Raw genomic sequence first — 26,659 nt, 5'->3', positions numbered from 1 at the left:
CACATAAATATAAGAACTTACACCTGTTTCTAAATACTTGCTGTACCTGGCTGTATATGTTAAAAAACATTGTCTTTCTGTGACTTCTCTGAGGTTAAAACAGTTTTCAGAAGGCCTCTGCAATAGTCTTCGCTGTGTTTTGTATGTAGACACCCTTGTCCTGATGCTGTCTGCTAAGATGGAGGGAAACATCACACACTGCTGAAGACCAGGGTTTTCAGTTCAGCAGTCCACAGAAGCCCGTGGCCTGAGCATTTTGTTGTCTACTTTGCACTACCATGTCCCCATCTATAGAAGGGAGTGCATGGTTGGGCTGCTTTTCTTAGAGGGGAGTAGGGGGCCTTTGTGGATGGCATGCAATGTATGACAAGTTGCTAGTCATATCGGTTACTGAGAGGTGATAGCTATCATTCTTAATTTTAAGGTCATTAAAGAAAGTCTACATTTTGGTTTTTGGTAATTTTCCATCTGCCTCATTACTCTGAAAAATTATTTCTCTGTATAGAATTAAATAATTTGGAGAACATTATATATAGCTAGCAGTGAGCTATATTGCTATCAGATTTCTCAGTGTAATCACCTCTCTAATAGTGCCACTCCGTAAGGGCCAAGCATTCAAACACATGAATCTATGAGGGCCATTCCTACTCAAATCACTACAGAACTGCTACTGTCAGAGACATACTGAGGAAGAGGGTGGATGTATAGCCACTGCCTGTGCCAACGCCATAGAAACTCTTGGACTATTACTTGTCCGTTGTTACTAAGGCAAAAAGAAAGAGTTCATTCAAGAATAGCAAAAGGGTACATCCTGGGATACAAATGCTACACAGATGCCACATACAAGAGGTGGCAGGCTACAACAAAAGTGTTTTGAAACAAAGAGCACTGGTTACAGCGCTTCTTTGGTATTTATAGCAGTTACTCAGAGAAATCTTTATTTTGTTCAAGAGCTTTAGGTTGGAGCCTTCTAACTGGAAAGCCTGTTATGGCTTTTCATTACCAGTATGCATATAAAAAGAGCCTTTATATGGGGGTGCATGCCTTTAATACAAATACTCTGGAAGCCTAAAGAGGTAGATTCTGTGTAAGGCTAGCCTGGTCTAAGCCAGTTAGTTGTATGGCGAAAACATAAATTAAAAACCTGGAAAAAAAATGAGTTTTCGATTCTACTTCCATTTGAAGGAAATGTGTTTATGCTTCGTTGTGCTTTAAAAGCAAAATACTGAAGCAGTGCTCTGAGGAGGTGATTCGGGGAAAGTTAAAAATAAATACTTTGCCATGTCACTATTGCATGCTTTGGTAGAATCAGGATTAGGTAAGGATCAATACCGCATTCATGTTTTTGTTTTGTTTTGTTTTGTTTGTAGGAGACAAAGTTTAAGGAACAAAACTTCTGGGGACAGAGTGCTGGCCTAGCATGTACAAGGCCCTAGGTTCCACTGTAAGGACTATAAAATGGAAGAAAGGAACTGGGAAGCTAGGGAAGGAGCGGGTAGAGAAGGAACATAACTAAACTTTTATTATGCCAGATCCCTGCTGCCTTGTTTTTCCACAAGTTTCTATAGTTTTTCTGCCTACCTAAAATTGGGTGGTGTTGTCTAAGTATTATAAAAGTACAGGTTTTTCAGTAGTAACTTGAAAATGGTATTGGTTGAAGGAACAAGATTCAGGCTCACCTCATGTTACAGCATATCAATAGTCTAAATATCTGGCATGTAATAGGTGCTCAAAAATGGTCATAGAGTTGAGTGAGATGTCTGTGAATAAATGTAAGAAAAAATTGTCAGCTACTTCATTTGTTCTACAAGTAGAATATTAATACATGGTATCTTGCCTTCTGTACTTTGTATATTCTCATAATTTTAAAATTATGGTAACAGGGTTGTTGTACTGGTCCCTCCAGATAAAACCCCAAATAACTAATTATTCCAGAGACTCAATAAGGTTGACCTTTCTGGGTCCTTAACCTACTGTATTAGAGTAATGAGGTTAAGGGGCTTGATGCTGACATTTGCATGCATTATACCATTTGATTCAAAGCATTATTTTTAAAAACATCTTTATATAACTATGTTAGTACAGCCCCTGAATTTCAAAACATGCTACACCAAGGAGTCACTTTGTGATATGAACAAGTAACTTACCCTCTCCAGGTATCGATGTGTGTATATGTAATACAAGGAAACTCATCCTAGGCTTGTAATTAAATGATGTTCAGCATTAAATGAGATAAGGCTCATAAAGTTCTAAGCCTTATCTCTTTCCACAAAGCCTTTAAGATTCATCTTCACCTTAGTGGAGTAGCTGGTAGACTTTGCATTGGCCTTTCCAAACTTGCATTGTCTTCAGAGCAAGGACTTCTTTGTTGGCTTCTATAGCCTGGCTTAGCTTGGGACCTTTACACTTAACAGTCACTTAACAAGTCATTGCATTGAATGATGTGGGTAGTTTTCTAAAACCATTAAGTTGTTTTCTAGAAACTAAACTTTTTATGTTGTAGAGGTTACCCCAGCAGATCTTGAGTGTCACTTTAAATAACTTGAGAAGACTCAAATGGAATCCTCAGATTCAGATTTGAGTACTGCAGCCAAAATACATTCCACAAAACCCTCCTGCATTTTTTTTACAAAACAGGTAAAATTTATTCCCTGGCCAGGTACTAAATTTGAATATCAGTATTTGAGAAAATAACTTTAGAATTACCAGATCAATTGATTACCTATTTATTTAAAACTTCATTGCTTTAAATGAATACTGTTATATAAAGCATTATACCATTATAGCCTCACTTTTTTAATTTCTAAAGGAAAAAAATGACAGTAGGGAGTGGATGTAAATATGGAAAAATGAACAAGTAAGAGGAGTCCGAAGAAGAGCCAGAGCAGGTAGGGAAAGCGAGTGCTTTACAAATGAAAGCAGATGTGTGAGATTACAAGCTGTCAGGTCACAGTGTGAATGAGGATGATAAAGGAGTTCCTTACCTAGTTTATAATTATCCATCTTGCCCAGTCTAGTCTCTTTCCATAGTATTCACAGGACAGAACAGGCTACAAAGCTTCCTTTAAACTTGGCTTCTCCAGCAGCAGGAAGAAAAGCTAAGAAGCAAAGTCTTTCTGACTCAATATTTTGTCTTTTTCCCTCTGAATCGTAGTTGTGTTCCTGTGGAATGCTTTTCAAGTGACTGATTAATGAACAAGAGTTAGTTACAGCTGCAGGGAGCTGTAGCTGTAAAGTTCCCTCACAGTCAGTGTTACAGAGGTCATTGTGTCTCACAAAACGCAGGTCATTAATAGGCCCAACTGTGACTGCAGTGACTGATAGATAAGCAAGAAAGAGTTTACCCAGACCTGTCTTTAGCAGGTGTGTGTAGTACTCGCACCCATAGCTGATCACAGAAGATTTGCAGTTTTTCTCACCCCAAATCCTATGTAGACACTCCCTCTCTCTCTCTCTCTCTCTCTCTCTCTCTCTCTCTCTCTCTCTCTCTCTCTCTCACACACACACACACACACTCTCACTCTCTCTATCAATTTTCCTTTACTTTTAGGAAAAACAAATAACTGTAGAAAACTATAATTTGATTTTTGTATTATGTAATACGTACAAAAATGAGCATGGTGTAAATTGTGAGGCATTAATAACAAGGTAAGTACTATTTTATTAGAATTTTTAACTGCTTCCCCATTTACAAGGTTTGTGTTAGTAATTTCTCAGCAGCAAAGTTAAAGGTAGTCATATAAATGACAACAAATATGCACACATCTAAGAATGTATTTATGTTGCAATTACCACACCCGTGCCTGCCCCTCTCCTTGCTCCACTCCTTGTGGGTCATGTTGGATAGCTGAAATGTGCCCAGCCAGAGGTCTTTGGTGAATATCTCTTCTTGGTACAGACTTTAGTCAAATCTCCTCAACTATTGCATCACTTGCTTTGACTCTCAGTTATTTTCTTAGACTCATCATAGTGCACATATTTTAAACAGAATTGTGTCTGAATCTTTTTTCCCTCTTATTTAGTGATTTCTAGTAACTATCAGACCTGTCTTGGCCTTCTGATGCATTATCCAATCATCGGGGACATACACTCACTGATACTGAAGGCTCTGTTCCTTAGAGACCCAAAGGTAAGCTTTCTTGTGGAAAACATACATAATTTTTTAAAGTTGTGTGAAGAACCAAATCCTCAATCTGATGTATTCCTAATGATTGTTATAAGCCAGAGTTCACATATCCCACTGGCCAGTATGTTAACAAGTGAGTTCACTGGATATTGTCCTAAGAAACTGCACCCCAGCAGGTGCCCCTGTTCCTGAGCAGGTTGTCTGGATCTCCTGTCTCTCAGCTTAATAAAAACATGTGAACACCCACTTCTTCAGCCAGACTTCACTCTTTGATAACCCCTCACAGGGGATAACTTAATTCAAGTAGGGCTTCTTAGGCCACATAGAGTCAAGAAAAAAGAGCTATACTAAGGACTAAACCTATAAGAATTTATCAGTGAAGTCTTGCTCTCTTACTTCCACAATCTCCCCATTCCCTTCCCCACTCTCTCCTATTCATGGCCCCTTCCCCCCTCTCTTGCTCATGGCTGTCCTCTGCTTTCTTCTCTCTCCTCTCTGCCTTTCTCTGCCTCTGCTACTCTCTTAACTCCCCTCCCCATGCCCTAAATAAACTCTATTCTATACTAAACAAAAAAAAAAAAAAAAAGGATCACTGACTTAGGATAGGATGCTTATGTGTGTATACATGTACTATTCTATTCTGTAGCCCACAAGTCACCTAATAAAGACTCAGACAGACCTGAACACTGATCTCTTTATTTGAATATAAAGCAATTCATTAAAATTTTCTTCATACTTCACAGAAAAAAAAGTGCTCTTTTACAACTAATGTTGTATTTCTTGAAAATAAGAACATTTAATGATCTTAAAAAAAAAATTGTGAATCCTTGCTGTTTTTGAGCCAAACAAAAATATTGGATGAAGAGTGAGAGAGAAAGCTTCAAATGCGAGGATGAGAATGCCAGGCTCTGGATGGTAATCCCAGCCTTTGGCTCTTTGGAAACTCTCCCAATAGTCATGTTGGCAGTTGTCAGACTGTCTCTGAGTCAGTCAGTCTGTCTGTGAGTTCTGTTGCCAAAGCTCTGCCTGTTCATCTTGAGCATCCAAATGTAATAGAAATCTGATTCTAAAGGATTTTTTTTACCTTTTTCTGGTTGGTGACATTAACTTTGAGTATATTTTCTATTATATTACTTAGAATTTTCCTTACCTGCTGTTTATAGAAGTATTATCCTTTATTAGCATTTCTGTTATACAAACAATGTATTAAGCATGAAAATAAAATCTATGCTTCATTTTATATAAAGAGAAATCCTTTTTGGATATGGCTTGTAAACACTACTATTTGTACTTTGCATTTCTGTTTTTGTCTGCAAGTGTGTATGTAACTCATATGTACTCTGTAACTAAAAGCCCCTCAGAGAGATCAAGGAGCTATAAAAGTTGTAAAGATGAAGTTGCTAATCAATGATGAGTTTTGGTCTCCAGACTTAAAGCACACTGTGCTATCTCAGCATTCAGAATTCTAAGGAGTAGAAAATGGGAGATTAACTAAACTTCAATTTCTATTCATGTTTTTGTTTTGTTTTGGGGTTTTTTTGGTTTTTGGTTTTGGTTTTTGAGACAGGGTTTCTCTGTGTAGCCCTGGCTGTCCTAAACTCACTTTGTAGACCAGGCTGGCCTTGAACTCAGAAATCTGCCTCCCGAGTGCTGGGATTAAAGACATGTGCCACCACTCCTGGCCTATCATTTTTTAAGTAATATTTTATTAAATCTTTGATAATTTCCACAATGTATTTAGAAAATGATTTACCTTTTTCCCAAATTCCTCCCTGTCTTATCTCCATCTCCCTATCTACTGAGTTCCAAGGCCTTTTGTGTTTGTTTTAAACCCATCTAACCGATTTTGTGCTGTCCACATACTCTTGCATGTGGTGCTCTTTCCTGGAACATTGTCAGCCTCCCAGATTTCACACCCATAAGAAGGACTGACTTTCTCTTTCAGAAGTTGGTAGTTGCCAGTAGATACTCCTCTAAGGTAGAACTTGCTGCTCCACGTCCCCTCCCCCACTCCCACCCCCCCCCCCCCACACACACACACACACTATTCGGAGATTTTTGTCTAGCTGGAGCTCATGCGGGACCTGTGTGTGCTGCCATAGCTGCTGTGAGCTCATATATGCAGATGTGCTGGTGTCTGGAAACATGGTTTTGTTGTAGGCATCCACCACTTGTCAGATAGCCTATTCCGGGCTAGGCACTCCTCAGTCTCGTCTCTACATGCTAACAAATGGTGGATGATCATGTTAGTGACTGTCTTCTGCAGAAAGAAACTTCAGTTCCATTGATTAGTGCCACTGTTTTTGTGCCAGTACCATTCTGTATAGCTCTATAGCATAGTAAAATCAGGGATAGTGATACCTCCAGAAATTCTTTTCTTATTCAAGACTGGTTTGTTTTTGTTAAGAATTTTTGCATCGAGGTTTATCTGAGAGGTTTGTCAATAATGTTCTTTTTCTGTTGGGTCATTGACTGGTTTGGTGTTGGAGTAATACAAGCTTCATAAAACAAATTTGGAATTGTCCTTTTCTTTTGTATTCTACAGACAATTTTGAGTAGTATTGGTGTCAGGTATTTTTTTAAAGGTCTGGAATAATTATATGCTATATCTATGTGGCACTAGATTTTTTTTTAATAAAAATTGTTCCATATCCCATACCTCCTCCCCACCTTCCCACCCCCCTGTCTCCAAATGGATGTCCACACCCCACTCCCAACCCGCCTGACCTCTAAACTCCCTGTAGTCTCCAGTCTCTTGAGGACTAGGTACATCATCTCGGAATGAACCCAGACCCAGCAGTCCTCTGTTGTGTTGGTAGCCTCATATCAGCTGGTGTATGCTGTCTGTTTGGTGGTCCAGTGTTTGAGGGATCTCAGGGGTCCAGATTAATTGAGGCTGCTGGTCCTCCTACAGGGTCACCGTTCTCCTCAGCATCTTCCAGCCTTTCCCTAATTCAACAGCAGGGGTCAGCAGCTTCTGTTCATTGGGTGGGTGCAGATATCTGCATCTGACACTTTCAGCTGCTTGTTGGGTCTTTCAGAGGGCAGTCATGATAGATCCCTTTTTGTGAGTGCTCCATAGCCTCAGTAATAGTGTCAGGCCTTAGGACCTCCCGTTGAGCTGGATCCCACTTTGAGCCTGTCACTTTTCCTTCTTTTCCTCAGGCTTCTCTCCATTTCCATCCCTGTTGTTCTTTCAGACAGGAATAATTATGGATGAGAGTTTTGACTGTGGGATGGCCAGTTGAGATATTTTAAATTACTCTTGCTAGATCATAGGGTTGTTCTGGATCTACTTAAATTATTTACTTCAGCTTCATTTAATCTTGGTAGATCATATACATACATACATACATATATCTATATATAATTAATGGGATGTATATTTTTGGTTTTGTCTTTACTTTTTTGTTTTTGAGATAGGGTTTCTCTGTATCGCCCTGGCTGTCCTGGAACTCACTTTGTAGACCAGGCTGGCCTTGAACTCAGAAATCTGCCTACCTCTGCCTCCCGAGTGCCGGGATTAAAGGCGTGTTCCACCACTGCCCAGCTGGATATATATTTTTAAAGTACATCCTTATGAATTTCTTCAGTGACTATTGTAGGGTTTTCATTTTCATCTTTGATTTTATAAATTTGAGTCTTTTTTTCTTTTGGTTAATTTCCTAATGGTTTGTCAATCTTGTTAATATTTTCAAAGAACCAATTATCTCTTCCCATCTTTTATTTTAGGGTATTGTTTGTTCTTTATCCAAGGTCTTGGATGTATCATTAAGTATGAGAGATCTCAAATTTTTAGTATAGGTGCTTGGTGCTTAAAACTTTCCTCTTTAAAAAACAAAACAAAACCAAAAAAAAAAAAAAACTTTCCTCTTAGGACTGCTGTCTTGGTCAGCTTTCTATTGCTGTGATAAAACACCATAACCAAAAGCAATATGAGGAGGGAAGGGTTTATTTCATCTTATATCTTATAGTTAGATAGCATATAGTTGTCAGATGTGATGCAGTATGTTATTCCAGTTCTCCTATATTTGTTGAGGCTTGCTTTGTTTCCTAATATGTGATCATTTTGAAGAAAGCTCCATGGACTGTGGTGAAGTGTGCTCTAATGTCTGGGTGTCCTGTAGGTGTCTAGTAGATCCATGGGCTGCAGTGAAGTGTGCTCTAATGTCTGGGTACAGTGCCCTGTAGGTGTCTACTAGATCCATTTGACTCCCAAGTCTCTCTCTCTGTTTCATCTCAGTCTGAATGTCTATTCAAAGGAGCAAGGAATTGAAGTTTCCTACCACCACCGATCAGAGTCAATCTGTGGTGTCATATCCAACAGTATTTCTTTTATGAACATGGATACCCTTCTGATTGGTGTATAAATGTATGTGTTTAGAATTTTAATATCCTCTTGGTTCATTTTTTCCTTGAATGAATATTAAGTATCCTTCCTGATCCCTTCTCACTAATTTTGGTTTAAAGTCTATTTTTCCAGACTTTAGGACAGCTATACTTGCTTGTTTCTTAGTTCCATTTGCTTAGAAATACTTTCTCCTTCCTGTCACCTGACTGTGGTATCTGTTGTTAATAGGAGGTTTGGTTTTTTGGAAGCAACAGAAAGATGTATCCTGTGTTCCAGTCCTAGTCTGTGCCTCCTTTAAGAATTGAGCCTGGGGATTCTTTTGCTGACTTAGACATCTTCTTTTTTTATGGCTATTTTTTTGATTTACATTTCAAATGTTATCCACTTTCCTGGTTTCCCTCTGTCCCAGAAACACCCTATCCCATCCTCCCTCACCCTGCTTCTATGAAGGTGTTCCTCCTCCCACCTACCCACTCCCACCTCCCCGCCCTCAATTCTCCTACTCTGGAGCATCTATCCAGCCTTCATAGGACCAAGGACCTCTCCTCCCATTGGTGCATGACAGGGCCTTCATCTGCTATATGTGCAGCTGGAGCCATGTGTGCTCCTTTGTTGATGGCTTAGTCCCTGGGAGCTCTGGGGAGTCTGGTTGGTTGATTCTTCCTATGGGGTTGCAAACCCCTTCAACTCCTTCAGTCCCTTCTCTAACTCCTCTATTAGGGACACCTCGCTCAATCCAATGGTCGGCTACTAACAACCACCTCTGTATTTGTAAGGCTCTGGCAGGGCCTCTCAGGAGACAGCTATGTCATGCTCCTTTCAGCATGCACTTCTTGGCATCCACTCATCTTCTGATAAACTATCCTGTAGTTCTTTATCCCCTCTACCTTCCTAGGAGTGTTTAACTTTCTCTTCAGACCAAAGTATTCTTTCAGTGTTCTCTGTAGAGTTGGCTTGAGGGTCATAAATTCAAAAAAAAATCTATTTTTATCATGAAAAATCGTTCTCCTTTATTACAACTGATAGTTTTGCTGAGCATAATAGTCTGAGGTGACATCTGTGATCTTTCAGAATGTGTAGATCATCAATCCAGACCATTCTGGTGCTCAGAGTAATTTCCAGGTGTCTAATCAGTTTGCCTTTGTGTGTGATTTGAGCTTTCTCTCTTGCAGCTTGAATATCCTTTCTTTGTTCCATACAGCTAATTTTGATTATTATGTGGCATGTGGAGTTTCATTTCTGATCCTGTTTAGTTGGTATTTTTGTATGTCTCTTGTATCTTGATATACATTCTTTTGAAAATTTTTCTTCTATGATTTTCTTGAAAGTGTTTTTATGCCTGTAGCCTGGGTTTCTTCTCCTTCTATTCCAATAATTCATATTGCATTTGTTCTTTTTGTAGTATCTAGAGTCTTCCATACTCTGTTTCTAGTGGGGTTTTTCCAAATTTAACATTTTCTTGGATTAATTTGCACATGTTCTTTACCTTGTCTTCAACCTTTGCTACTCTTTGTTCTTTATTCCAATTGATCTGTTCCGTTGGTGAGACTTTCCATTATTTCTTTTTTATTTCACTGACTTAATACTCTGATTTCCAGTTTTTATTTCTGATTACCTTTTCTTCAAGAGTTCTATTTCTTTATTAATTCTATTTTCATAGCTTTGTTTTCTTTACCACATTCAACTGTTTATTTTTGTAGTCTTCATTCTAGTGTCTCTTCTTTGAGTTCCTTAAACATAATTATAATTGCCATCTTGAAAGCACTATTTTTTCTAACTACTAAGTTGCTTCTTTCAGGGTAAGAAATTGTTATTATGAGGGTAAGATTTTCTGGAAGTTGGTTATTATTGTTGTTTATCTTTGGGAGATGGAAATTCAGCATCTGAAGTTAAGCCATTGGTGATATTTCTTATATGTCTGGTCTCACCTTTGTTGCCTATGTGTTTTGGTCTTTGTCTGCTGTTAACCTATATTGTCAGGATGTGGACCTGTTGAATGATACTTGGGGTTCAGTCTTGGAGGTACTCTGTTTTGATGTACAAATGAAATATATAGTTCAGCTAGGAACTGGTGCAATTTCTAAGCCTAGGAACATACCTTTTGTAGCGTTAGAAGAGTCTAGCAACTGATCTTCAAACATCTATGGAGGGCTTACTGGTTTCTAGAACTTGTTCTTGGAGAGCAGGGACGGGGGTCACATTGGGAATATATCATCATGCAATTGAGCCCAAGTTCCTTTTTTGTATTTGGGGGTTGGCTCAAGGAAGAAAGAAATGAATATTGTATCATAACTTGCCAAACTTAGTAATTTTCTCAAGGTAAATATGATCTTTTTATGAGTAACTTACCCAATTTCAGAATTCTTTATACTTATTCCATTAATGTTTACTAATGTAATCTAACTACCCTTTCATTTTAGTGTGATTTTTTATAGAATATAATGAAACAAATTCTATTAGTATTAAAAGTTAAGATTCAGATTTGTAGGCATACTGGTGAAACTAGAAAAAAATCACTCTGAGTGAGGTAACTCAGACTCAGAAAGACAATTATGGCATATATTCACTTATAAGTGGATAGTAGCTGTAAAATAAAAGTCAATCATGTTATGGTCCAAGATCCAGAGAGATAGGCAACAGGGAGGACTTAGGGAGATGCAAGGATCTCCCTAGGAAGGGGAAATAAAATAGATTTCACCAGTGGCCTGAAGTGGGTAGAGTTGGTAACAGAAGGGAATCAGGTATTGAGGGATGGAGAAAGTTCTGGGAGAAACCACTGGAATTGGGGGACATTTTTGGAGCTAGGTGACAACCTAGTACAATGGAAACTCCATGGAATCTATAAGAGTGACCCTAGTAATAGGGGACCCAGAGCCTGAACCACTACCATCTGTAACCAAGCAAGGCTACAAGTGGAGGGTTTGGGACACCAACCCAGCCATAAAACCTTCAACCTACAAACCTTCAACCTCTAATTTGTCCTACCTGTAGAGAGTTCTGGAACCAGAATCTAGCAGAATTATCATCAAAGAAACCAGAGAGACTCCATCCAGCAACCGATGGAGCAAAGGATACCACAGTTGGATCTCAGGAGTCCTACAGAGGACTCGTGGGGGCTTTCAGAGACCAGGAAGCCTGTAGGAGTGACCTAGGTCGTCTGCATATATGTTATTACTGAGTAGTTTAGTGTTCTTGTGGGAATCCTAAAAGTGGGAGCAGTGGCTTTCTCTGATTCTGTTGCCTACTTGTGGGACTTTTCCTCCTGTTGCTTTGCCATTTCCAGCCATGATGTGATGGTATATGTCTAGTCTTGTTTTAGCTTTTTATGCCATGCTTGGTTGATGTCCCTAGGAGACCTGCTTTTTTTTGAGGGGAGGTTGAGGGAAGGTGGATTTGGAAGAGAGGAGAGTTGGCACAGAGTACAGGGTGCGGGTATAAGAGAAGATTTAAAAACAAGGAATGATAAAATTTAAGGACAAAAGTGCTAACTATTTTTAAAGGGGGGAACTACTCTTTATCCAGCGTCTTATCAACTAAAACTATCTTCAAAAGGTAAGATCATAACTAATGTTTCTGGAACTCAAGAAAGTGGACCTGATGAGAAAGTCATGTTTACAGACTCACATGAACAAATTCATGAAATGATGGTATCTATAGGAAAAGTAAAGAAAGCTCTTTGTCTATAAGGGCTTTTCAGATGGCTATCAAAGCACAGTGTAGTTCTAATTGAGTATAGTGGTTGACTCTTTGACATCACTCTATAAATTTCAGGAGAGGTAATTTTTCACTCTGGCAAGTACAGTGTGCCTATGAAGAGTCCAAATTAGAAACTGGTAACATAGATCAAGCTCAGTATTTTGAAACCATTGTGTTTATTGAGTTTTGATATTTTTGAAACATTTAGAAGTTATATAAAATTATCTCTGATGACCTGCCCAACTAGAGCATCATTTGCCTATAAAGAAATGATTTCTAATGGACTAGCATAACCCAATCCATGCTGCAAATACAGAAATGAAAGCACCTGCTAGTATGTGTACTTCATAGAAACACACAAAGCACAAAGAGGCCATGACTATCAATTACAGCACAAAAGAGGCCATTTATGCTAAGAGGGCAAGGGGAAGAAAAGTGTAATGCTGATAATGCCTCTGCCTGGTCTCCAACGCGCCAGACATCAGGGTACTCGATACGCGCTTCTTTTTTCTTTTTTTTTCTTTTTTTTCTTTTTTTTTTTTTTTTTTTTTTTTTGCCTTTTTAAAAAAATAACAACAATGAACCACTTACAATGCTTGTCATTCCTGGCTCAAGTAGTTCAGAGTAATACAAACACAGTAAAGTTCACTAGTTGTAGCAGGTAAGATCTGAGACATGAAGTTTACCTTTCTTTGTTCTAGCTTCGTGTCACAGCCGTGTGCATGCTGCTGACAGATTCAATAAAGTAAAAATCAGTAAAGAACTCCTTAGTAATTCATTGCCCACCTTCAACAAAGCATTTTGCCCTGTTATCACCTTTAATTTCTTCATGGAAATTGCTCTTTAATTTCTTCATGGAAATTGCTCTCTTTAGAATATATTCTATACATACAGCCTAAGACACCAATCTCTAAATGTTTTGTATGGGTAAGGTAGATTTTACTTTGGAAAGGCTTTTCATTTGAGCAGTTTGAAATAATAGATCAGTAAGCTGTAATAACAGAATTATAATTCATAGTTCTCCTAACACCTGGATGAGCTTAATGCAGTCCTCAGAGCAGTCCTGTGAACTGAGACAGAACAACTTGTCTTCCTTCTTTCCAGTAAACTGGGAAAGAATCCTAGGCCAGAAGCCTGTGATCTGCATCTAAGCTGGCTGGTGGAGCTTCTGGGCCTTTGTGCCTACTCTTTCCCTCCGGAAATTCCTGACATCCTCCCTACCCTTTCCACAAAGCCATTTTGGGGTTCAGTTAGGACATATGACACTTTCTGTTTTACCCACCCATATATACGTGCCTTTTATCAGTTGTTGTCACAAATGATTCCTTCTCGTTTTCCATCAATTACCTGTGTGTCCTAAACAAATGTTAAAAACAATCAAATGCTATGTCTCTTTCTAGGACCCCATTTCTCTAATATAGAGAAAACTCACCTACATGGCAAATTTATCGAACCCATATCTACATACACACAAACTATATCCAATGTTGTATTTTAACTGCCATGTTTATCATGATGTTGAATTAACCCTTCCATTTGACCTTAAGTACTATCTAGCTCCTCAATTTGCCGTATCAGAATTCCACAAAAAGTATTTCTATCTGCAAATGTTATGAAATAACAGTGACTTAGCAATCTAGTAGATAGAAATAAAGATTCTAAACTTTGGCTCTTCGAACTAACTATCTCTCTCTCTCTCTCTCTCTCTCTCTCTCTCTCTCTCATCATCATACTGGAACTAGTGAACATATTTCCCAACTCAATCCACTCAATAAAGTTAGGAGAGAAGGAGGAAAGTCTGAAAAATATGAAGTGATTAAAAAACATTGTTTTAGCTACTAGCTCAAATTTAAAAAAGAAATTCAACCCAATTAGAAACAAAAGTCATAGAAAATGTGAGCATATTGTGTTCTTTAAACAACCAGATGTTCCCTCCTTCCTGAAGGCAGTGAGGGCTAGGAAGAGAGGTTTAAAACTATTGTTTTAACTTAACTGTGAATTTTGAAAATCTGTTTTTACCCTTTAGCAAATAAAATTCTAATACAAAAACATAAGCAAAGTAATTTTCATATTTTGGTGCTTTTATATTTGTGTTGTGAATTGAAGTATTAGCCTTCCCATGAAGACTTATTACACATGAAATACAGTATGTGGATTACCATTTTGATTATGCAGTAAGAATTTGACAGCTTCCATTTGTTTCAAAAAGAGAATATTCAGAGAAAATTTCCTACTAAGTTTTCAGGTCTCCCAGAAGTGTCTAATGCTATTATTAGGGAAAAACTATTGGATATAAAGCAGTTTTATAATATCATTGCATAGGAACTTAGTAGAAAAACATATAATGTTCCTGTCCTTGACTAATTCTGGTCTGTCATCTGTTTTAGCTTGTGTTAAATTTTACTTTTTTTTAAATTATAAAGTGTCTGAACCTCCAGGTTCAAATTTTAGACTGACACTTAAATTTTCACTCATTTCATTTTTTAAAAACCCCACTGTAGCTATAACTTGCCATTGCATAATAACATTGTAAAATGCATGTACGAATTGAAATGTGTCTCAGGGGCTCAGATCTACTCCCAGTCAGGCTGCATCCCTAGAAGCTTACACATGTCCCTTGGGAGCACCATTGTCACCCTTTCATTAACCAGGAGGACCTAATGGCAGGAAGGTCGTTGGTCTTCTTCCTTTAAGTTGTTTTTCCTAATATTTCTGTCAGGGTTCCACCGAAATTCAGTTTTGTTTCTAATCAAGGTTTTGTCATTATTTTTTGTTACAAGTATATTTTCTTCAGCTTTTCTCCCCCAAAATAGGATATTTCTTTGAAAACTAACATTCATAAAGAATCTTTTTTCTATATGTTTGTGACATAGGGAAACTTATTTTTTTCTTTGTGTATGAGTTGTAAGACATATTGTCACTAAATTTCTCCTGCATCCTTTTTCACTACTAGATTAGATATTTATTATAGTTGATATTTAGATATTATGATTAAGCAGATATATCCGATCATAAATATAACTTTTCAACACAGAGTAGCGTATAAGTAAATAGGTAAATTAGTAATTGGCTAGGCTATAAAATAATTATCATCAACAAAGGCTATTAACTTTTCCTTAACTAGTATTTGAAGTTGATTATTTCAGATATCTAATGATATAAAAATCACATGTTTATCAAAACCAGTTAAGAGTTTCTCTAAATACTTTAAATTACTTTGAATTCATTTCATAATATTTTTAATTCATTACTTTTCTTAACTAGTACTTTGTGTATCTTCTATATACTAAACAATGTTTAGGTGGCAGTGATATAGTGATATAATAGTGAATAACAAAAAAATCTATGCCTCTTGTAGTAATGAGCAAGGCATTATTTGCCATGTCATAGAAAGGGTGCAGTAGAGCATGGTCACTGAAGTCATTGACTGGGTTACAGTCAAGACTAAATGGGACCTGTTTAGATAGGCTGCTCAGAGGCCTTCTGTAAGGAGAGACCATTCCAACAGGATGAAGGGAGCCATCCAGGCCAACAGCAGGATGAAAGCCTGCGTTACAGGGTAGGGTAACGGCAAGTATCTATGCTCCATGGTTAAAGAGAGCTTGGCCTGTTTGTGAGCTGTGAGGCCATCATGCCGAGCTGAGGGCCAGCTCTGCTCTCCCTGCATGGTCCTCTGGTGGTATAAAGTCAGCTCCAGAGCACGTTTGAAACACGAAAGCATTGCTCATTCATGGTGATTCTTCCCGGAAGAGGTTTCTTTTTCAGATACCATCGTCTTCTCACTAGCAGTTTCAAGAAATGGCTGTGGGAAGTTGCTTGGCTATAAGCACACTCACAGAGTCAGCCTCTGGACTGTTTGCAGGGGCCAGGTTCTTAGGTTCCTGTTTGTACAGACATAAGGGCACTACTTTGCTCTTTAGAGAGTCATCTTGGTACCTTCTCCATGCCACCATCTTTGGGAGTTTTGTTTTTGTACACATGTATTGCACCATGTACTGACAAACCAGACCATTGTATTTCCCCTGCTAAAACCAAGCTTTGAAGAGCCAGCTGCTACATCCTCAGTGGCAGCACTTGCTCCTCCTCGGCCTGCTGTGTTCATGAACAGCATGTTGCTCTTATTGAGCCACAAAATGAAGATACTAGGACCATGTACATTGAATATGTATTTTCTGGATATATCTTAGCAAGATTCAACTTAAAATATTTATTTTTCTCACATTTATTTTTATAGCTTATTTATTCATTTATTTTCATTTATTTATTTTTAAGACAGGGTGTCTCTATGTAATCCTGGCTGTCCTAGAGTCCACTGTGTGGACTGTGATGGCCCTGAACTCAGACAGAATGTGAGACTTATAGTCAAGAGGTCTTCTTAGACCAAGAAGTATTCCATGACCTTTGAGGAATTCATTAGTAGTATTCCAGTTTGAAACAACAGGAAGTCCTAGGGGATTTTCCAAGTGAGCAGGCAGACTAGACTTGGTGGAGTCATGTGGAAGCCCCTCAAAGGCCTACAGAGTGGCTCCAGCCGCTCCCCTCCTTGAACCCCGGGTATTTGCAAACACTAATTAAAAATCTGTCATTACATAATGTTGCATCTTACATATTCTTTGTGTTGTGATGAAAATCTATGTGAAATTCCATGGATTGCATTCCATGGATTTTTATTAGATTATTGACAATAAGTAGGCTTTCACCATTATAATATACACTAAAAATAAGCATATCTTTGTTTATGCCTTCAGTCAGTCCTGAAAGCTGAGTCACTTTTATCCTGAGCACCTGAAGAGAAGCGATGAAACCTCATAGAAATGATTGCTCTGTATGTTATAAGGAGAGGGCTCCCCAATTGAGAAACAGTCATCATAATGGTAATCATTTTTCCTCAAAAAACTGAAAAAGATATTAAGATATGTAAATTAATTCTGTTCTGATTAATAAGTAAAAACTTTTAAAAACCTAAAAACTGATGTGATTTTTGTTCATTGTCTTACGAGTAAGGAAAATGTGGATGTGTAGGTAGAAAGTCTTGTTCTGAGTAGACTATGAAGGTTTCTATACATGTGTCCTTGGGAAGCCTCTCTAAAAATCTCTGCAACCGTCATAGTGACGTGATGGCATGAGTCCCTGAGCCAAGGAGGGGCGTAGCTCTCATGCTGCCCTCGCCATGCTGCTCCATAGAGGGATATTCAGCCTTTTGCTGCCTTCAATTCCAATTCCAATCCATTCCTTGTGTTACAAAGGATATTGAGTGGCTAGTGAGGCCTCAGTTAGTTGTTTTCTTCAAAACTCCTTGCCAGCTCTGAGTGCTGTAAGAATGCTCTATTCACTTATTATCCTTATTGTAGGACATTAAACTATTAGTGTAGAATGCATAACCAATGTTCTTCTTTCTCATAATCCACCACATTAAAGTACATACTCTGTGTCTGTGTGTGTGTGTGTGTACAGAGAAAAGGTGCCGTTCTGAGTGTGGGTCATTTTACTGATATCTAAAGGTGTTAAAAATTAAAACATAACTCATAACAAAAGGAATGTCAATTTGAAATTGACAGAATAGGAAAAAAAAAGCATGACTTTGTAGTATAAGAAAGTTTAGCCATACCAATATTCTATTTGCCCATTAAGTAAATCAATTCACTGAACATTTTGTCGTTAATTTAAACTGTTAGGCATATTGCCTTTATCTGAAGAAAAGCTCTATACATTTAAGTGTCAAACAGTTTAACCATAATCAGCTTACATGCTTTAGTGACTACTTCATATAGGAATTAGACAGACAGACTGTGCTGCAAATGCCAAGGTGGTAAAGATTTCTCTCATTCTGTCATTGTTAGCGGATGATGGAAACTTAGTAAGTTAAGCCTAAAGGAGTCACTGGACTGGGCCTTTGAAAGGGGCTTACACAGTCCCTTCAAAAGCTCTTTGCAACATTTCTCCTTTACCATGTGTTCCCACAAATGCATGAACCATAGGCATAAACCACTGACCCAACTAATCATGGATCAAAGTCTTTTAAACTGAACTCAGTAAAGCCTTTCTGATACTTTCTATAGTAGTAGAAAGCTGGCAAATTATGAGTTCTCAAAAGGAAGCATAAGTGAAATACTTTTCAAGGATAATTTTAAAGTGCAACATATCCAATTCAGTCACTTTATCATTACTATTTTGTGAGGTGTAAGTAAATTCTGGAGCCATCAAATTCCTAAAGTGAACCTTGTGTCCCATTAGCGTCCATGTGGGTGGAATCCTTGGGTCCTCCACACCAAGGCCAGTTTAATGCTGAGACAAGCCTTGCTCAAGTACCTTCTGTATGATGTGGACCCGTCTGTTATGGAGACATTTTCCCAGCACTGCCTCCCCAACCCCCACAAAAGTTTGGGAAATCTCTTGATTTACTTCCTAATTTTGAAAAAGAACTGTATAGTTTAATTCCTCCATTCTCTTCCTCTAAAATACTAGTCTATTCATTTAGCCAAAATTTACTAACCTCTTACTTTATCAAAATAGCATCTGAGATCTCAAGAGTCTGGGTAATTGTGACTGTAAAGAAAGGTTGGTAGCCTTTGCAGCAAGTCGAGACAATATACACAGGGGGATCACCTGTCTTTCCGGTTTTCAAGGAGACCCCCTGGCTTCCCTGTTCTTTCCATAGTAGGTAACTTACAGATTTACTCTGTGGCTTTTAAATTTTATATCTTCTTGGCAGTGTGTCAATTACATGAAGATAATGCTTCTATCTGTCTTATTTTATTATAACCTGAATATCTTTAAGAATGAATAGGTAAATAGTTTTTGCCAACCAAAACCTCAAGTTCTTTGCCAGACAGGAAGTGTTTATATCCATTGCAATTCAGTTCAACAAGTGTTCATATCTCCTTTGTGCTGTGTACTGGCACAGTGACTTATATCATTAAACAATCCTCCAACCCCCATCTCCACCACCACACACAGAATACTCAAATTAACATGATGGATAATAAAAAAGTTTAGATATGGATTTTGAATCTAGTTAAAGTAAATCTACAGTAGGCCTTAGAATTCTGTACTGTGCCAAAATTGGCAGGCCATGGACAATACCTTGGAAAGGTTATTAGACTGAAAAAAAAAATGAAAGTCACTACACAGATTGAAAGACAAACCCTAAAAAGAAGCCTGGACTCTAAATCATTGATCTCCAAGTGCAGTTTGTTCATCCACCGTGACTATACAAAGATAACGAGATAAATACTTGGTTTGTTAAAAGAAAAAAAGCAAACTTTACAGTTTAATTAATTTGACTACTTCATGTATAGAGTAGCACTGGAGTTTCCTTTGTGTGAACCAGTCATACACTACCTGTGAGGTCCTCTAAGAGGAAAGCAGACTCCCATGTTGGCATCTCTGCTTCACATTCAGCAATGTTATAGCAGTGCTGGGCATAGGCCCTCTTATGTGTTGGCACACAAGTGAGGGAATTGAGGTACACAAGGACAAAGCTAAGTCAGTTCTCATGGCAGAAAGGCAGAGCCAGGTTCAGGTGACACTGCCCCACAAACTCACTCTTTGTGCTGGGGACCTGGCCATTGCAACTATGATGTCTCCTTCCCCTACCCAATCCTGGCTTTCTTCAGATGCTGAGATTAGTGGAGGGAATGGTGCCTCCTAGCTTAGAAAATTTATTCTCATACTTTCTAATTTCTAATACTGAGTACCAGAAACTTCTATAAGCTGCATCTGTCAAATACAACAAGAAGTCTTAAGTACTTGCGGAATGTCTGCTGTGTTTTTAGACCTACAAATGCAAACACACATAAACTGATACAAGCCATACATGGGTCTGCTATAAAACAAGATTACATTCTGCATTATAAAAGAGACCATATGCCTGCATTCACAGTCTTTTTCAGGAGGGATAAACTTGAATAAGGAGTAAAGCTGGTCACTCTCCATTTCTTTTTAAAAAATACTTTTTATTTTTTGAGATTATAATAATCACTTTGCCCGTTTTTCCTCCCATCGAACCTTTTCATTACATGCTGATACAGCATTTGTTGTCATGTTGGCTGATCTTTGGCATTCTGATGATATCTCAAAGTTGTTATAATTTTCATTTATCTAACTAATTGCTAGAGACAATTAACTTTTTTTTTTTTAGAAATTTTTTAGCCATTTTTTTTTCCTTCAAAAAACTGTCTGTACAGATCCCAGGCCCATTATGTAGGTGGACCATTTCTTTGAATTATTTACACGTTCAGGATATTAATCTCATGTCCAAATATATAACTAGTAAGATTCTCTCCCATTCGCTACCTGGTTGGTTGTTTCTTTAGCTAAGCAGAAGCTTTTTGTTCTTTAACTCCCACTTGTCAATGGTTGGCTTTAATTCTTGGACAAACGGAGTCCATTTGGAAAGCCTGCCCCTACGCCTCTATCCTACAGAAGACTGCCTGTGCTCTCTTCTCTCAGGCGTACGAGTTCCATTCAGGTCTTTGGACCCATTTGGACTTACTTTTCCTTCAAGGTGACATAGGTGAGCCTAATTTCATTCTTCTGCATGTAGACCTCTAGTTTCCTCAGCACCATTTATTGAAAGTGCTTTATCTTCTCCTATAGCTTATGTGTTTAGCATCTTTGTTAAATATTAACTGACTCAAGTATACGTATGTTTAGGTCCTCGTTTGTTCCATCGGTCTACATGCCTGTTTTGTGCCATTATCAAAGTGTTCTGATTGATTGATGGTTCTGTAATATATCTACAGATCTGGAAGGATAATCCCTCCAGCATTGTACTTTATGTTCAGGATTGCTTTGGCTATCCAGGTTCTTCTGTGGTTCCGTATGAATTTTGGGAAAGTTTTTAGTGTTTCTATCCAGAGTGAAATGGTGATTTCTATTGGGATTCCTTGAATCTGTAAATAGCTTTGGGTAAAATGACCAATTTCAGAATATTAATTTTACCAGTCAATGAGTGTGAGGTATCTTTGCATTTTCTAGTGTCTTTATCTTTTTCTTTTGAGTTTTCACACTTTCAATGTAGAGGTCCTTTATTTCCTTGGTTAGGTTTATTCTTGTTTTCTTTGGGGCTGTTGTGAACAGGAGTGTGTCCATGGCCTCCTCCTCAGTGTGCTTGGTTTTGGTGTACAGAGCACCTGCTGGTTTGTGCAAGTTGATTCTGTGTCCTGCCAGATTGCTGAATTTACTCTTCCTTTCCAGAATTTTCTTATAGAATTTTTGAGATCTCTAATATATAATATCATGTCATCTGCAAATCAGGGATAATATAACTTCTTCTTCTTTTCCTATTTGTATCCCTTCAATTTCATTACTAATCCTGCTTGTACTTCCAGAACAGTACTCAAAAGGAATGGGGACACTGGACATCCCGAACTTGTTCTTCAAAAGAATTACTTCAAGCTTTTCTCTGTTTCGATTGAGTTTTGGCTGTGGATTTCTTATATATAGCCTTTACTGTGTTGAAGTATTTTCCCCCTAGCATTACATTCTTCAGAGCTTTTATCATGAAGCCATGCAGGGTTTTGTCAGAGGCTTTTTGTGTATATATCTATTGAGTTTATCATATGGATTTTGTCCATATGTCCATTTATGTGGTTTATTATGATTATTACCCTGTATATGCTTAACTCGTCCTACATTGCAGGGATAAAAAGCCTACTTGATCATGGTAGATAATCTTTTTGATGTCTCTGCATTCTGTTTGAAGTATTTCATTGACTATTTTTGAGTTTCAGTCCATGTTGATCAGAGACACTGGTATGTAGTTTTCTGTTTTGTACTTGTTTTTAGTGGTATGTACTGGCTTTATAGAAGGAGTTTGGGGGTACTCCTGATTCTGTATTTTTGGAGGTTTTTTTTTTCCTCAGATATTTTGTTTACATTTCAAATGTTATCCCCATCCCTGGTTGCCACTCCAAACCCCCCTGTCCCATCCCTCCTCCCCCTTCTCACCAACCCACCCACTCCTGCTTCCCTGTACTGGCATTTCCCAACACTGGGGCATCGAGCATTCACAGGACCAAGGGCCTCTCACCACATTGATGTCCAACAAGGCCATCCTCTACTACATATGCGACTGGAGCCATGGGTCCCTCCATATGTACTCTTTTGTTGGTGGTTTAGTCCCTGGGAGCTCAGGGGGTACTGGTTGGTTCATATTTGCTGTTCCTCCTATGGGATTGCAAACCCCTTCAGCTCCTTCAGTCCTTTCTCTAGCTCCTCCGTTGTAGACACTGTGCTAATCAGTCCAATGCTTGACTGCAAGCATCCGCCTCTGTATCTATCAGGCACTGGCACAGCCTCTCAGGAGACAGCTATATCAGGCTCTTGTTAGCAAGCACTAGTTGGCATCCACAATAAAGTCTGGGTTTAGTAACTATATATGGGATGGATCCCCAGGTGGGGCAGTTTCTGTGTGGCCTTTCTTTCAGTCTCTGCTTCACACTTTGTCTCTGTATCTCCTTCAATGGGTATTTTGTTCCCAAGCATCCATACTTTGGTCTTCCTTCTTGAGCTTCATGTGGTCTTTGAATTGTATCTTGGATATTCCAAGCTTCTGGGCTAATATCCACTTATCAATGAGTGCATACCATGTGTGTGTGTGTGTTCTTTTATGATTGGGTTACCTCACTCGGGATGATATTTTCTAGTTCCATACATGTGCTGAGATTTTTTTTCATAAATTCATGGTTTTTAATAGCTGAGTAGTAGTCCATTGTGTAAATGTACTCCACTTTCTGTATCCATTCCTCTGTTGAAGGACACTTAAGTTCTTTCCAGCTTCTGGCTATTATAAATAAGGCTGCTATGAACGTAGTGGAGCATGTGTCCTTATTACATGTTAGATAATCTTTTGGGTATATGCCCATGAGTAGTATAGCTGGGTCCTCAGATAGTACTATGTCCAGTTTTCTGAGGAACTGCCACACTGATTTCCAGAGTGGTTGTACCAGCTTGCAATCCCACGAGCAGTGGAGGAGTGTTCCTCTTTCTCCACATCCTCGCCAGCATCTGCTGTCACATGAGTTTTTGAACTTAGCCATTCTGACTGGTGTGAGGTAGAATCTCAGGGTTGTTTTGATTTGCATTTCCCTGGTGACTAAGGATGTTGAACATTTTTTCAGGTGCTTCTCAGCCTTTCGGTATTCCTCAGTTGAGAACTCTGTACCCCACTTTTAATAGGGTTATTTGGTTCTCTGGAGTCTTAACTTCTTGAGTTCTTTGTATATTATTGGATATTAGCCCTCTATTGGATGTAGGATTGATAAAGATCTTTTCCCAATCTGTTGGTTGCGGGTTTGTCCGATTGACAGTGTGTCCTTGGCTTTACAGAAGCTTTGCAATTTTATGAGGTCCCATTTGTCATTTCCTGATCTTAGAACATAAGCTGTTGGTGTTCTATTCAGGAAATTTTCCCCTGTGCCCATGTCCTCGAGGCTCTTTCCCACTTTCTTTTCTATCAGTTTCAGTGTATCTAGTTTTATGTGGAGGTCCTTGATCCACTTGGACTTGAGCTTTGTTCAAGGAGATAAGATTGGATCGGTTTACATTCTTCTCCATGCTAACCAACAGTTGAACCAGCACCATTTGTTGAAAATGCTGTCTTTTTTCCACTGGGTGGTTTTAGCTCCTTTTTCAAAGATCAAATGACCATAGATAGATCTGTGGGTTCATTTCTGGATCTTCAATTCTATTCCATTGATCTACCTGCCTGTCACTGTACCAATACCAGTCAGTTTTTATTACAATTGCTTTGTAGTACAGCTTGAGGTCAGGGATGGTGATTCCTCCAGAAGTTGTTCTTTGTGTGGTTTACATATCAGTGTAATTATGGCTTCATAGAATGGATTAGGTAGTGTTCCTTCTGTTTCTATTTTATGGAATAGTTTGAAGAGCATTGGTATTAGGTCTTCTTTGAAGGTCTGATAGAATTCTGCACCAAACGAATCAGGGATTTTTTTTTTTTTTTGGTTGGGAGACTATTAATGATGGCCTCTTTTTGTTTGTTTGTTTGTGTTTGTTTTGTTTTGGGGGGATTATGCAAATCAAATTTTTTTATTATTTATTTTCTTTATTTACATTTCAAATGTTATCCCCTTTCCTAGTTTCCCCTCTAGTAACACCCTACCCCTTCCCCCTCCCCGTGCTTCTATTCCCTTAGGGGTTATGAGACTGTTTATATGGTTTATCTGATCCTTATTTAACTTTGGTACCAGGTATCTGTCTAGAAAATTGTCCACTTCATCCAGATTTTCCAATTTAGTTGAGTTTCCAATTTTGTTGATTTTCTCAAAGAACCGGCTCCTAGTTTGGTTGATTCTTTGTATTATTCTTTTTGTTTCTACTTGGTTGATTTCAGTATTGAGTTTGACTATTTCCAACTGTGTACTCCTCTTGGGTGTATTTGCTTCTTTTTGTTCTAGAGCTTTCAAGTGTGCTGTCAAGCCGCTACTGTATGCTCTCTCCGGTTTCTTTTTAGAGGTACTCAGTGCTATGGTTATTCCTCTTACCTCTGCTTTCATTGTGTCCCATAATTTTGGATATGTTGTGGCTTCATTTTCATTGAATTCTAAAATGTCTTTAATTTCTTTCTTTATTTCTTCCTTGACCAAGTCATCATTGAGTAGAATGTTGTTTAGCTCCCACATGTATGTGGGCTTTCTATTGTTTTTGTTGTTATTGAAGACCAGCCTTAGTCCATGGTGATCTGATAGGATGCACAGGATTATTTCAGTCTTCTTGTATCTGTTGAGACCTGTTTTGTGACCAATTATAGGGTCAGTTTTGGAGAAGGTACCATGAGGTGCTGAGAAGAAAGTATATCCTTTTTTTTAGGATAAAATGTTGATATCTTTTAAATCCATTTGTTTCATAACTTGTGTTAGTTTCACTGTGTCTCTGTTTAGCTTCTGTTTCCATGATTTGTCCATTGATGAGAGTGGGGTGTTGAAGTCTCCCACTATTATTGTGTGGGTTGCAATGTGTGCTTTGAGCTTTAGTAAAGTTTCTTTTATGAATGTGGGTTCCCTTGCATTTGGAGCATAGGTGTTCAGAATTGAGAGTTCTTCTTAGTAGATTTTTCCTTTGATTGGTATGAAGTAATGGATTAAAGTTATCTTTTTTGATACCTTTAGGTTGAAAGTCGATTTTATTCTATATTAGAATGGCTACTCAAGCTTGTTTCTTTGTACCATATGCTTGAAAATTGTTTTCCAGCCTTTACTCTCAGGTAGTATCTGTCTTTGACACTGAGGTTGGTTTCCTGTATGCAGCAAAATGCTGAGTCCTGTTGACATGGATATTTGTTAGCCTATGTCTTTTTATTGGGTAATTGAATCTATTGAATTTGAGAGATATTAGGAACCAATGATTGTTGCTTACTGTTATTTTTGTTGTTAGAGATGGAATTATGTTTGTGTGTTTCTCTTCTTCTGGGTTTGTTGTGAGAAGATTAATTTCTTGGTTTTTCTTGGGTGTAGTTTCCCTCTTTGTGTTGGAGTTTTCCTTCTATTATCCTCTGTATGACTGGATTAGTAGAAAGATATTGTTTAAATTTGGTTTTGTCTTGGAATGCCTTAGAATCTCCATCTATGGTAATTGAGAGTTTTGCTGGGTATAGTAGCCTCGGCTGGCATTTGTGTTCTCTTAGGGTCTGTATGACATCTGCCCAGGATCTTCTGGCTTTTATATTCTCTGGTGTGCAATCTGGTGTAATTCTGATAGGACTGTGTTTATATGTTACTTGACTTTTTCCCCTTACTGCTATTTATATTCTTTCTTTTGTACATTTGGTGTTTTGATTATTATGTGACAGGAGGAGTTTTTCTGGTCCAATCTATTTGGACTTCTATAGGCTTCTTGTATGCTCATGAGCATCTCTTTCTTTAGGTTAGGGAAGTTTTCTTCTATTATTTTGTTGAAGATATTTACTGGCCCTTTAAGTTGGTACTCTTTACTCTGTTCTGTGCCTATTATCCTTAGGTCTGGTCTTCTCACTGTGTCCTAGATTTCTTGCATGTTTTGGGTTAAAAGCTTTTAGCACTTTGTATTTTCTTTGACTGTTGTATCAATATTTTCTATGGTATGTTCTGCACCTGAGATTCTCTCTTCTATCTCTTGTATTCTGTTGGTGATGCTTCCATCTGTGACTCTTGATCTCTTTCCTGGTTTATCTGTCTCAAGGTTGTCTCCCTTTGTGATTTCTTTATTGTTTCTACTTCCATTTTTAGATCCTAGAAGGTTTTGTTCAATTCTTTCACCTGTTTGGTTATGTTTTCCTGTAATTCTTTAAGGGATTTTTATGTTTCCTCTGTAAGGGCTTCTACCTGTTGGCCTGTGTTCTCCTGTATTTCTTTAAGGGAATTATTTATGTCCTTCTTAAAGTCCTCTATCAGCATCATGAGATGTGATTTTTTTTTAAATCCAAATCTTGCTTTGCTGGTGTGTTGTGGTATCCAGGACTTGCTGTAGTGGGATAACTGTGTTCT

General features: G+C 38.2%; 1 protein-coding gene across 7 annotated transcripts in view; it reads left to right on the top strand.

Annotated features, from left to right (window-relative positions):
* Tbc1d5 (TBC1 domain family, member 5) overlaps positions 1 to 26,659 on the top strand; it is a 448,076-nt gene that overhangs the window by 324,538 nt on the left and 96,879 nt on the right. For 5 of the 7 annotated variants that reach the window (NM_028162.4, NM_001285991.1, NM_001285993.1 and 2 more), the window contains exon 15: positions 4,023 to 4,129. The exons of 1 other annotated variant lie outside the window; for it this stretch is intronic. In NM_028162.4, coding sequence (NP_082438.3) covers positions 4,023 to 4,129 — 107 coding nt within the window. Of the gene's footprint in view, positions 1 to 4,022; positions 4,130 to 16,921; positions 17,138 to 26,659 lie in introns of those variants that run through there. One more of the 7 variants, XM_006524967.4, reaches the window with a different exon arrangement.

Source organism: Mus musculus, chromosome 17 (genome assembly GCF_000001635.26).
Source record: "Mus musculus strain C57BL/6J chromosome 17, GRCm38.p6 C57BL/6J".
In the NCBI taxonomy this organism is placed as follows: domain Eukaryota; kingdom Metazoa; phylum Chordata; class Mammalia; order Rodentia; family Muridae; genus Mus; species Mus musculus.
The sequence above is the reverse complement of the archived record's forward strand: the minus strand, read 5'-3'. Positions and strand labels throughout refer to the sequence as shown.